Source organism: Propithecus coquereli, unplaced genomic scaffold, assembly GCF_000956105.1.
Source record: "Propithecus coquereli isolate 6110/MARCELLA unplaced genomic scaffold, Pcoq_1.0 Scaffold468, whole genome shotgun sequence".
NCBI classification, from domain to species: domain Eukaryota; kingdom Metazoa; phylum Chordata; class Mammalia; order Primates; family Indriidae; genus Propithecus; species Propithecus coquereli.
In genome coordinates this window covers 1,552,658-1,565,554 of record NW_012150485.1, presented here as the reverse complement: position 1 = coordinate 1,565,554, position 12,897 = coordinate 1,552,658, and the positions used below count along the sequence as shown (strand labels likewise).

Genomic DNA, 12,897 nt, shown 5'->3' with positions numbered 1-12,897 from the left:
CCCATGGCTATTCAACCTACCCTATTAACCATACTTCACAAGACACATGAAAAGTTCACTGACACTTACCACCCTAATGCACACAAAACCCACATTTGTTTATCTTCCGCAAGTCACCTCAGTCCACAATCCCACAGATTAAAGCAAGTTTTCCCTCTATACACATAGTTTAGCCAGGTAAGCTACTAAACCATTAAAACCAAACTTCACAAATTACGTAATAATAGGAGTGGTCACTTATTTTTATAACTATGTTTTAGGGAATGAAAGGCTACTTCATGAATTTTCAGAAAAATTAATGTGTGGGATCAACAGCCCTGTTCTAACATTTGGGGAGGGGAAAAAAAAACAACAAACAACAACAGCATGAAACAGGTCAGAGATGAGAAAGTTTTTTCCCCATCCAAATTAGGGCTACTCATTCTTATCTGCAGTGCCAGCATAGTATAGTCTGATTTGGAACAGAAATTCAAAACTATATCAAAACAATTCCTGTCAACACACACACATATATATAAATACATATTAAGGAATATGATGGAATTAACAACTCTTGTTTCGGAAGAGAGACAGACGAGGCTGGGTTTTAAAAGACACCATCAACTATTATGAAAGTTAAACCTCTTACAAATGAGAACAGAGTCCTATGTTTTTCTGTCTTAAAAAAGGAGCCCCAAAGATGATGCGTAGCCAACCTTACAGTAGACGAGTGTTAACTTTGGGAGACTGGGAGCTCGGTCTGCACCGACACCAGCATCACAAGTGCACTAGCAGCAACTAGTCAGGCAGCAGAACACGTGGCGGCAGTTTGCGGTGTGTACAGACACACTGCCAAATTCCCATCTTTGAGATTATCTACTGTTAGGATTTTTAAAAAATGTCAGATTATTCCTGAGTGTATATCCACAGGGTAAAGTAGGAAAAGACTGTAAGAGAAACTACAGTTTCGGGAGAAATCAGAATTGTTGACACCCAATAGAAACCTATTTACTTCAAAGTGCATGTAATTCATTTAAATGGTAGCTTGTAAAGGCTCCCTAGCCCTGCATAGTTTTAGAGTGAGTGTGAGTGATTCATAGTTATACATATATACACATACATAGAAAAGAGGTTCCCAAATATCCTTCATATGAGGGAATGTTCAGAAAGTCTCTTTCCTTCTAAGTGCTACGGCTGTGTATGTTTGTAAAAATACAAAGTGAATGCTCAAATTTAATGTTGAAGTGATTTAAAAACTCAAATACTAATGTATTTACATTGGAGAGTAAGAAAAAACAGTCCTTAGCTCACACATTGCCCTTCCAAGAGAAAGGATCTTAAAAGATCCCATGTGCTCAGTGGTTCAGTAAATGCCAAACCAGCGTCCCTAGTGGAGTTCAAGTAGGACATGTAGTGTTCAACTGAAAATAAATTTTTTCTTTTGGTGACAAAGCATTATGCATTATACAACAAGTTTGTATAGGACATCGAGATGCAGACATACTCAGAAAAACATTTGAAAGAAAACATATGCTTACAAACACCAAGGAACATCCGTAAGACTGAAGCCCTTTTTGTTTTTTTGTTTTTTTCCCTAGAGAGCAAGACAACTGAAGGCAGCAAGCAGTCAATCAACATCGCAGCTGAGAGCTGACGCTCAGGACCCGAAATCCCACCAGTGCGACCTTGAGGTTATTTCACTATTTCCCCTGCTTTGTAATGCCAAGGATCCGATCTCTAAAGATAACTCATCTAGTGACACTCTAATCCCCACTACCAGACTTTGCAGGGATTCTGACAGTGCCCACGTTATGAATAAAGCAATGGAGTGAGCCTGGGACAAAAGGCTTCTCTCCTTCCTGTTCTTTACTGAACCAGCAAACTGCAGGACCCTGACTGGACTCCTGCTGGGGGAGTGAAGACCAGCTTCCAGGACTTATTAAAGAAAAATGACATGAGATTTATGGAGACTGAGCAGGGAGGTGTCTGAACTAAAACAATTACTGAAAAGAGAGGAGCATTTTGATGTGCTGTTCTTTGGAATTTCTATAATTAAAAAATAAACACAGAACTATTTCATAAGAAAATACATCTTAGTGTGCAATCCAATGCACGTGGATTGGTAGATGAAAGGTAAAATGCAAAAAAGTAGGAAAATACAGTCCTTTAAATGTGGCAATAAAGTTTAACATACTGATATAAAATCAATACAGATAAAATAAGTACAAGTGCAAAAAAATTCCATTTGTAAAGAGAAAAAAAGTGCCAGCTTGCTTGCTCTTAAAAATGCTTCCCCACACAATTGTTCAAACACAAAATAGACAGATGCAGCAGTAAAACAAAAAACCCCTCTTAGCATGCCATGTCTAATAAACATATATATACACATAAAAACTAGAGGAAAGTAATGTGAAACTGAGTTATCAGCTGGCATCGATAAACTAGTAAGTTGTTGGGTTACATCATAGAACGGGATGTTTCACATCTCAGGCACAGACGACTTGAAGGTTGCTCTCAGAGGGCAGACTTTTTGTAGAGAAAGTCTGGCTTGCTTGGTGACCTCCTTCCTCTGCTTACTGAATCTTCCCTTTCCAAATCTGTGTTTCTCTGAGCTCCATGGCCCAGGGACTCACTGTCTGCCAGTCTTCTACTGGATCTCTCTTCTGGAGCTTCAGAGCTACATGCAGAATGTGAAGGTCTGTTAGGAGTCAGCCCAAAAGTCAAGTCAGTTTCTACTGTGGTTCGCCCCCTGACGTGGGCTGGGCCAGTACCAGCATTTTCTGGGGCTCCCAAAGGAAAGTCTGACCGCTGGGCAGGTTGCTCAACGACATCCAGGTGTATTGGCTCATTCTTTTGTCTGTGTAGATGCCCATCAGGGGACAGTGGATATTCTCTCCTAGGTTCTTCCTGTTTTTTAGGAGAGGTCTGGCTAGGCAGACAGGCTGACTTTAAGCCACTCGGTGATGCCTTATTGTGGCTATACAAATCAGGACCAAAATATCCACCTTGCGAAGGAGGAGTGCGTCTGCCAGGAGCAGGAGTAGAAGGTCTGCAAGCAGCGTTAGAGAAGTCATAGAAATCAGGGTATTCCTGCTGATTTTCTCTAGCATCTGTTTTTTGCTCTAGTGTGTGTTTTTTCCGAGAAGTGTGTGTATGCCTCTGTGGAATACACGACAGATGTGGGGGAGGCCCTGGTGCTGCTTCTGAAACTGATTGGCTTAATTCTGTGTCTACAGCAAGCTCTGGAAGCCTCCTGTCCTTGAGTGACAGTGTGGACACACCCACGGCGATGTCTGGCATCAGATCATTCAGCACAGGCTGTGTTCGCTGCATAGAGACAAAAAGGGCAGGAGGAATTCAAAAAAGGCTCATGAATTCCTCTCTGAAAAATGATGTTCATTGATTTTGTTTCCTGATTATAAAAGTAATACATGCATATTTTTAAGAATTATAAAAATACAAAAAACTATAAAGGCAAAAAACTTCCAAAAAACAAAACCCCTAACCTTCCCTACAGAGATAACACTATTAGCATTTTGAGGTCTTTCTCTAACCTTTTTTTTCTTTGCATTTATATTAATTTTCACAAGATTTAATGCATATATAATTCTGCCACTAAATTTTCTTTGAGATCACCATTTTAAATTATTCTGTAACCTTCCATTGTATCGATGAACCATGACTTATTTAACCATTCTCCTGCCGTTGGACATTTAGGTTATTTCTAATTTTCATTATCATAGTCAAGACTGCAATGAACATACAAATAAATTTCCTTTATATTTTATTTAAAATATAAAGTAGGGGAGCTTTTGTAACTGTAGAACTGAGGGCCAGGCCAAACAGGATTGGAATTTGGTTTATCAAACACCACCGACCTTTGCTATTCCGGGGTGGGGGGAAGCAGGGACCGCAGGGAGACAGTAGGTATAAGAAGATAAGGCAGGATTGTAATTTGATCTGAGGTATATACTAGTCCAGAGCTTCCAATAGGGCATATTTTAACAAAGCTTCTGTGAACAGATGAATCTTGTTTTTCTCTGTGTTGAATGTTACTGATGGCATGTGACTGAGTAGGAAGACTTAAAAATCACTATTTTTTTTTTTTTTTTAATATACTACAGAAAACAGAAGTTCAATCTCTAATGCAGTGAAAACTCAAGCAAAGAATTCTCTCAGTTTACTGCCTACTAGCTACTGTCAAACAGGTGCTCTGACAGATGAGCTTGTTGAGAGTAGAGGCATGCGTAAGGAGATGCATTTTCTGCCTGTTTTCTGAACGGGGAGTCTTTTCCACATTATTCCTGATGGTATACTGTGCTTAGTTATAAGTAACTTCCTGTTCTTGTCCCAATGAATCAAAGCATTCAGTAGAACAGCAGATTCTACAGAAGAGTAGAAGTTAGGGACAGATTCTAGACATGTGCTTGAACAGAACACTATGAAACTGGCATATCCCTGTGCACTGCTCAGTAACCCTACTCCTTCCTAATCTTGGCACATGAACATATGATAAGGAAGACACTCAATGACACTTATCATTTGCACCTCTAGTCTCTCTCCTCTTGTCCTTTCTCACTCACCTACACTAGCTTTTTTTTTTCTTTTTTCCACCCCTCAGAAATCTATGCTTTCAGCTTGTCAGCAACACTTCTGGGCACTGCTGAGTCCCACTGGGGCTCTTGGGGCCAAGGTAATTTCTTCTAATATTCCATAAACTTTTATGGGCAGGTTGTTTCAGTGTTGACTTACCACTTGTTTCTCAGATGCTACTGTTGCTGAGGTGGTGGCAGCGGCGGCAGCAGCCACCGTCTGCCTCCCCAGTCCTGCAGTGTTGGTACAATCAGGTGGTGCTGCTTTAACTCCCGGCAAGTAGACTGGGGGAGGGCCAGCTTTAGGAGCTGTTCTGGAGTGGAACAGCGAATGATTACAGGGATAAGAAAATGAACGTGAAGGATGCTGACTGGGAGGTCTTTGTTTCCAGCTTGCTTTGAGTTGGTTGTGGATTGGGGTAGCTGGAGGGTGGTAGGGAGGTGGTGGAGGCGGCAAGGGTGGATGGAAGGCCACAAAAGAGTCCAGGTCTGTAAACATGGTTTCTGTAGGAGGGGTACTGTTAATGCGACATCTCCCAGGCTGTCTCATTGTCAAGAGTGGACTTTCATCCCCAAAACGTTCATCAGGAAAGAATTTGTGAGGATTCTAAGAAAGATTAAAAAAAAAAACAAAAAAAAGGGCATTTATTAGCAGATTCCATAGATGGAAATTTACAGGCTGAGAGATTTAAGCGAGGCACCTAAGAAAACCACATTCTGCAAGAGTAAAAGGCACAATATATTTTCTAGGCCAGAAGCCCAAGAAAAAAATGACCTTAATAATAGTACAAAGGGGCAGAGTGCAGCCTATGTAGCCTAAGACACAGCTATCGAGGATAGTTTCCCAATCGAATATTCCAGCAAGTAGGTCATCTTTTGTAAGATTAAGTGATAAAGCAAAAACAGGTTAATATAAACTAATTCAAATATGTCTTGTCTAAGAACATAAGATTAACAGTAAACACCAAAGGAAGAAAAGCCATACAACTGAGGATCTTCTAGAAAGTTTCTGACAAAAGATTTGTACATGTTCTGAAATAAAAACTACAAAATACTATTTCTTACCCATTAGACATTACTAAGCTTAATATTTTGGTAAACATTATATGAGAATACTTACTTTTGAACAATATATCAAATTAAGACCAAATTTAGAATGGTAAAGGGGAAAGAAATGAGTAGAAAACCAGACTATTTATTTTAAGGATGTAAACTATAGCAGAAAAAGAAAATCAAGACCCTAAAAATGGCTTGCTGCCTTACTGAAGAACACCACACTACATTACCCTTTTGTAAAAGCTAAAGGAGTTTGGAGTCAGTGGCAAGACCTTTCTTTCTTTCTTTTTTTTTGAGACAGGGTCTCACTGTTGCCCAGGCTAGAGTGCAGTGGCACCATAGCTCACAGCAACCTCAAACTCCTGGGCTCAAGCAATCCTCTGGCCTCAGCCTCCCGAGTAGCTGGGACTATAGGTGCATGCCACCTTGTCTGGCTAATGTTTCTATTTTTTGTAGAGACTGGGTCTTGCTCTTGCGCAGGCTAGTCTCGAACTCCTGGCTTCATGCAATTCCCCCACCTTGCTGAAAGAAAATGTTTGAATCACTTGACCAAATGAAATTACATTTTATTTAAGACTCTGATTTAGTGGTTATGATCAGACTATTTCATAAATTCTCTCTTAACTGCAAAAACCAACGCTATTGCTCTTACTTATTTCTAGAAAAAGTTTTTTCTGCTAGGTTTAAAAAAAAAAAGAGCACTCATTCCTTGATTGTCATGCTTGGGTTTGAACCCTCATACAAAAAATTTCTTTTAAGGGGAGGAGTGAGGGAAAAAGAGGGAGGAATCTGTAAGTATGGCCGTAGACCAAACCTGAAATCTAGTGACCAAAGTAGGCAGAGAGAGCAGAGAAAGTTCAGAATTTTCTACTTCCTTTGCCATCTCTGTGGGCATACACACCCTGGAGCTTTTTAGCAGTCACCACTGTATGCTTGTTATGCACCAGATACACAGTTGCTTTCTATGTAGCACCTCGGATCTTCACAACAATCCATTCTGCAGGTAAGGGAACTGATGCTCATGGTGGTTAAGAAACTCATTCCAAATTAACTGATCAGTAAGCAGGATAGACAGGATATAAACCCACATCTCATTTTATACCTGTGCTCAGTCCAGTCCACCACACTGCCTCTCACCAGGAGGGACCTGCAGGTTATCAAAGATACCAGAGGCAGTGAAAAAGCAATATGAAGAAAAAGAAGCAAGCTGAGGGCTCCTCAGGGTGTCTAAAACACCGCTGAACTGATAGGCAAGGCTCCCTTTAAATAGTTTCATGCTGTTTCCTACCTGCAACAGTTCTGCGGCAGCATCTGCAAGGCCAAACTCTCTCAGTACTCGGATCTGAATCTCATAGCTGACAGTGGCGCCCTCCCCACAGTTCAGCGCATAGGCCCTCTGCACCTGCTCGGTGTGTCGGAGTTCCTGCAGTCGTCTGACCATGTCTTTCATAATGAGGAGACGAGGAACTGGAAGGAGAAAAACAGTGTGCAGGCAAAATTCCTGAGCTACACAAAAGACCACCCAGTGAGAGCAAGGAAAAAGCATGTGTTTTGTACTGGAAGCTTATAAACCTTTCAGATAGCATTTTAATTTCCCGCAACACAGTAATTTATATACCTCTAATTATTTTTAAAGGTTTTCAAATTTCACTGTGCCCAAAAGGCTCTTGATCATATCAAACAGCTCCTGAGTTGTATTATTTTAGTTCACGCTCAAATAAAATTTTACTTGTACATACTCTCTTCTGAATCTCAGGAAATTTCGTAAGTCTTTCATTCTTTTGTTCAAATAAGTTTTTTTTTTTTGAGACAGAGTCTTGCTTTGTCACCCAGGCTAGAGTGCAGTGGCATGATCACAGCTCACTGCAACCTCCAACTCCTGGGCTCAAGTGATTCTCCTGCTTCAGCCTCCCGAGTAGCTGGGACTACAGTTTCACATCACCATGCCCAGCTAACTTTTCAGTTTTTTTTGTTTTCTTTTTTTTTGTAGAGAGAGGGTCTCACTCTTGCTTATGGTGGTCTTAAACTCCTGGCCTCCAGCAATCCTCTTGCCTTGCCTTGCTAGGATTACACCAAATAAGTTTTTGAGTCCTGACTACATACCAGGGATTGGCCTTGGGTATTAGGGTGCATACAATGAAAAACATGATCCCTGTCCTCAAAAAGTTATGGCTTAGAGACATTAAGTAAGTAAACAAATGCAGCAAAGGGTCATAAATGCTCACAGAGAGAAATATGCAAAGGATGCTTAAGGACTGGGAAGAAGGGGCACCCAGCCCAGACTGCGGGCAGGCAGGATACACTTATTAGACAAGGTGAACCCTGATTTTTCAATAAGGGAAAACCAGACTGGTTGAGAGTGGCAGGGGTAGGCGGGTAGGTAGGGCTTTCTGAGCAAAAGGATGGGGCACGTATAAAACTTGCAGGGAGAGACAGCATGACACAAGCACCTGGTATATCCAGGAGAACTTAAGGGTTCAGAGCTATAAAAAGGAATAATACTAAGAGAGGAGGCTGGAAAGATTGGTAGGAGCAGATCATGGATAAGGAATTTAAATTGTATCCTGTGCACAATAGGTAGTCACTCGTGCAGGGGGACAACAGGGCCAGAGCTGTGATCAGGCACACTCTGACACTAGTGTACAAAGGGAGGCAAACTATGGCCTGCAGGCTAAATCAAGCCCGCTGTCTGCTGTTGTAAATAAAGTTCTACTGGAATACAGCTGTACCCGTTCATTTAGGTGTTGTCTATGGCTGTTGTGTGAGAGCTGAGTAGATGCAATAGAGACTGCATGGCCCACAAAACCTAAAATATTTACTATCTGGCCTTTATAGAGAAAGTGTGCTGACCCCTGGTGCATAGGGCAAAATGGAAGTAAGATGAGGGGGAACACTGGTTTGGAATCTGAACTAAGGCTGTGCTGCAGGGCTGGAGAAGAGGGGATGAAGTCTATAAATATTTGTGAGATAAACTGACTAGGTTCGTGATTGATTATTATTTTTGGGGGGAAAAGGGAGCTAGCATTTACTGAGTGCTTGCTTTGTGCCAGGCAAACTCCTAAGCATGTTACTCATCGTACTTCATCAAATCCTTGAAAGGAGATATTATCCCTATTTTACAGATGAGGAAATGTTCAAGAAAATAGCTTGTCCAAAGTCATACAAAGTAATAGAGCCAGGATATGAACCCACAAATCTTCTGCAAAAAGCTATAGAGCCTTTCATTAGAGTGTGGGCAAAGGAGTGAGAAGAACCTAGGACGACATGAATAGGACGATGCCCCTTAGCTAAACAACAGAGAGACAGCCTTATTTTCCTGAGCATACTTGTGAATGTCTTTGGGCTTCTGAGATTGAGTTCTAAGACTAAATTATGCTGATACTCAATCATATTAACTCAAGCCTAAAAAACAGTGCTAATTACCAAAGCTTCAAAATCTGTACAAAACAGCTAAAGAAATATTTCTTTTCATACTGTCATCCAATATGTATTTTAAGTAAACATATGGTGGCCAAATCTGATAAGGCAACAACTAAAGAAAAACATTTGTCCCAGAATAAAACATACGCATTCAATTAAGTGTCATTATATCTTTTATTTATCTTTAATTGAAACAAACATTTATAAGCAGAAATAAATAGCACTATTTCCACTGCTGTAGTTTCCTGGTTTTTATTTTGAATCTTGCAATGGCAATTGGCAAGAGCCATGTATTTCTGTCCACCAGATCACTGTTGTTTTTCTTACCTTAGAACTGACACACTAGAACCCTTTGGTTAAAGTCAACATTAACTGATGCTCTAAAGTTTTGAAGATGACAGTTATACCTGATATACTTCCCTCAAAGTCTTAAGACATAAGCCTATGCCACAATAAAGTTCCCATGGTGATCACATTTTTGGGGGACATACATGGACCCAAAGGTCTAAGTACCTATTACTTTCCTAAAGGTCTTATAATGTGAGAAATAACCTATGGTGATGGAAAAAATATGAATTTCTCTACACCAGTGGTTCTCCGCAGGAGTGATTTTGCCCTATAGGGGTACATTTGCCAATGTCTAGAAACATAAAAATGCTTCCAAAAGGTTATCACAAAGGGGTGTGTGTGCGCGAGCATGTATGAGCGTGTGCGCACTACTAGCATCTAGTAAGCACAGGCCAGGGATGTGGCTGAACACCCTAAAATGCACAGGACAGCTCCCTCTACATGGAATCATCCAGCCCTAAATGCCAACAGGGCCAAGGATGAGAAACCCTAGGCTAAACTGAAAAACTGTATATACTTATTAATATAAAATAAAATATAAAACAAAAACCTTAGCTTATAAGTATTAATTCTTTAAGGAGAACAATGCATAAAGGGTATTGAAACATGGAGAGAATTAGCATATATAAGGGGGTTCAAACATCGGCAATTACAAAAAATGATAAGGTTATTCATTTAAATATAATGCCTGATAAACTGCCTTACCTGGAATTTCGTTGGCTACAACTGAAGGAGGGCTTGACTGGTTACTGCTGATCTGCTGGTGGCTGATCATGTGACAACACTGTGGCACGGCATTATTGACCATGTAGAGCGTGTCTGGCACGTTGGACATTCTAACCATTCGCAAGCGCACAAGATCTGTTTGTTCCACCATCATCTCGTCTAGCACTGACTGAAATAATTTAGTGTTAACAGAATCAGTCAACCTTTATCTGTGTTAAATCACATTTGGAGGAAGATTATTACTTTCAAAATACAAAATATTAAAAACAGTGAATTTAAGACCTATAAATAAATCTAATTTTATTAAATTAGTCTCAGGTGAATCTATCTTACCAAACTGCAGAATGACCAAAATGAGATAATGTATAAACATTTTTTACATTTACTGGGGGCAATTATCTCCTTAGGTGTTGGGCACAGCCACCTGAGGAACCAGGACATTCTAGAGGAATGTCTGATTGGCTTTTGGCTGCCTGGTCTTGAGGGAGAAGAAATGGAGGTTAGGTCTAGTATATCACAGACCATGTATCACCAGACTGGACCTTTGTGAAGGCCTCAGCTGTGTTAGCAACATTAAGCACTGCACTTATTTCAGAAAGACCAGACCCAACCATTCTGCTACTCTCCTGTGCTCTAGAACTATTTTAAAATGTCAACTACTCAACAAGAGGTACATTAGCAACCTAGTCAATAAAACAGACTTCTCACAAATCCTTTCATATATCTTAAACTAGGGATTCTGGCAATAAAAATGAGAAAATGTAAGACAACTTAATTCTATACCCAAACACACCATTTGCCTGATAAATTTATTTTAGAAAGCTTAATGATGACGATTTTTTTTTTAAAAGAGGGCAGCTGGAGTGTAGTGGCGGCACGATCATAGCTTACTGCAGCCTTGCACTCCTAGGCTCAATCTTCCTACCTCAGGTTCCTGAGTAGCTGGGACTACAGGCATGCATGATTGCATATGGCTAATTTTTAAATTTCTTTGCAGAGATGGGTTCTCACTAGGTTGCCCAGGCTGGTCTCGAACTCCAGGCCCCAAGTAACCCTCCTGCCTTGGCCTCTCAAAGTGCTGGGATTACAGGCATGAGCTACCATGCCCAGCTGATTTCTTACTTTTAAAGACTGTCAGTTTTTCCTCCAAAGGCCACCTAGTTCTTATGGCTGAATACATCTACTAAAAATTACAATATTTCAATTTTATATTACTGTATTTTCTTTAAGAGTTCTTTATGTTACAGAATATGTGATGCCAACTATTTACTTAATAAGCCTGAGTTCTTAGTTTGTGTACTTATTCTAAAACTAAACACAATTCCCAACAGTCAGCTATTACATGTTAGAAGAGATCATGGTATTCCTTTAATTTACAAAGAAGACAAAAATGTGTGCAATCTTCTTTCAGAACATTTTCCCCATTCCCAAGATGACAAAATACTGACAACTATTTCAGTAAAATGATAACAATTTGCAAGGCAATTAAGTTAACATTTTGCAAGGCAATTAAGATGAGAAAAAGATAAAATGCATTTTAATATGGCGTAAGTTTTAAAAACATGCTTGATAATTAAACATTTCAGAAAACTCTTTTGTTGAGTAGTCTAACTAGAATTTACTTTCGTTTTCCCTATTATTGGAAATATTGGCTATTTCCAAATATTTAAATAATATTACAATAAACCTCTTTGTGCATATGGTTACAATAAAGTAGTCTACTATCTTCAAATGGTCATCATTACCTTTGCTTCTTCCACATAGGGAGAGAACAGTCGAGGACGAACATATATGCCAGCATTTTTTTGCCGTAACCAGGCATTTGACTTTCCACCTTCTGTTGTGGGAAGCATGTCTGATGGAGGAGTACTGATCAAGCCTCTTTTCATCTTTAAAAAAAATGTATTTTAGATAAACTAGAGATCTGTGTAGCACTATAATGCCACTAAGATAAAAATATTTGTGCCTATAAATCAAAATGTACAAACTTTACCATTTAAATAAAAATTTAGCAATGTATGTGAAATTTAGAAATACTTCAAAGTTTACTAGTTAAAGGATTCAGCAATAAAAAGATTCTATAACTTCCCATTTTTTTCTAAATAGAGAAATGATGTTTTTAAAAACAAGACACATTAATTAAAACGTACTGAGCTGGACTAAATTTCAGAACTCTTGATGAAAACCAATTTTTATTTTTTTCCTTATTCATACTCATCTAGGGAACTGATTCCATCCCCACTCACTGCCCCCTCTCCCCCAAGACAAAACGAGACCACTGACTTGAGCATGTATCTACAGTACAAGGACATAGGCAGGCTAGCACAGGGGAAGGCAGACTTGGCTCAAACCCTAGCTCTCCTATTTAACAGCCATGTGACCACGGACATCTCATTTTTCCTGGGCCTTACTTTATGGGCACCTGTATGGCCCTGGAGGTGGGGCACTGAAAAACTAACTAAATGTGGTCGCCCTGTTGTTTCCTGATTGATGCTAGGAGAATCTAAATCAAATACCTGCAGTTCTTAAGGTGGTGGTGAAGATTAAATGAAGGCAATACAGATAAAAGCACTTGGTACAGTGCTTAGCACATACTAAGAGCAAGAAGACTAACAGCCATTATTAGCAAACTTTTACTGGGGACTCATTATGTATTAGGCATGGAATTAAGAGCAGAGATATATATTTTCTAACCAAAGTTCTAAAATATTTTCCTAAACTAAATACAGTGTTGAATGTGATTTGAGTCCCAGTTTTTTTTTTTTTTTTTTTTTTT

The 12,897-nt window shown here is 39.6% G+C and overlaps 1 protein-coding gene across 1 annotated transcript in view; it reads right to left on the bottom strand.

The window, feature by feature from the left end:
- Nucleotides 1-1,680: 1,680 nt before the first annotated feature.
- The window catches only part of BTBD7 (BTB (POZ) domain containing 7), a 54,703-nt gene continuing 43,486 nt past the window's right edge, over nucleotides 1,681-12,897 (bottom strand). Inside the window, exons 4-8 of the mRNA XM_012655195.1 lie at nucleotides 11,867-12,010; nucleotides 10,101-10,290; nucleotides 6,916-7,094; nucleotides 4,732-5,178; nucleotides 1,681-3,306 (exon numbers count right to left, since the gene is read on the bottom strand). Coding sequence (XP_012510649.1) covers nucleotides 2,494-3,306; nucleotides 4,732-5,178; nucleotides 6,916-7,094; nucleotides 10,101-10,290; nucleotides 11,867-12,010 — 1,773 coding nt within the window. The 3' untranslated portion in view covers nucleotides 1,681-2,493. The remainder of the gene's footprint in view (nucleotides 3,307-4,731; nucleotides 5,179-6,915; nucleotides 7,095-10,100; nucleotides 10,291-11,866; nucleotides 12,011-12,897) is intronic.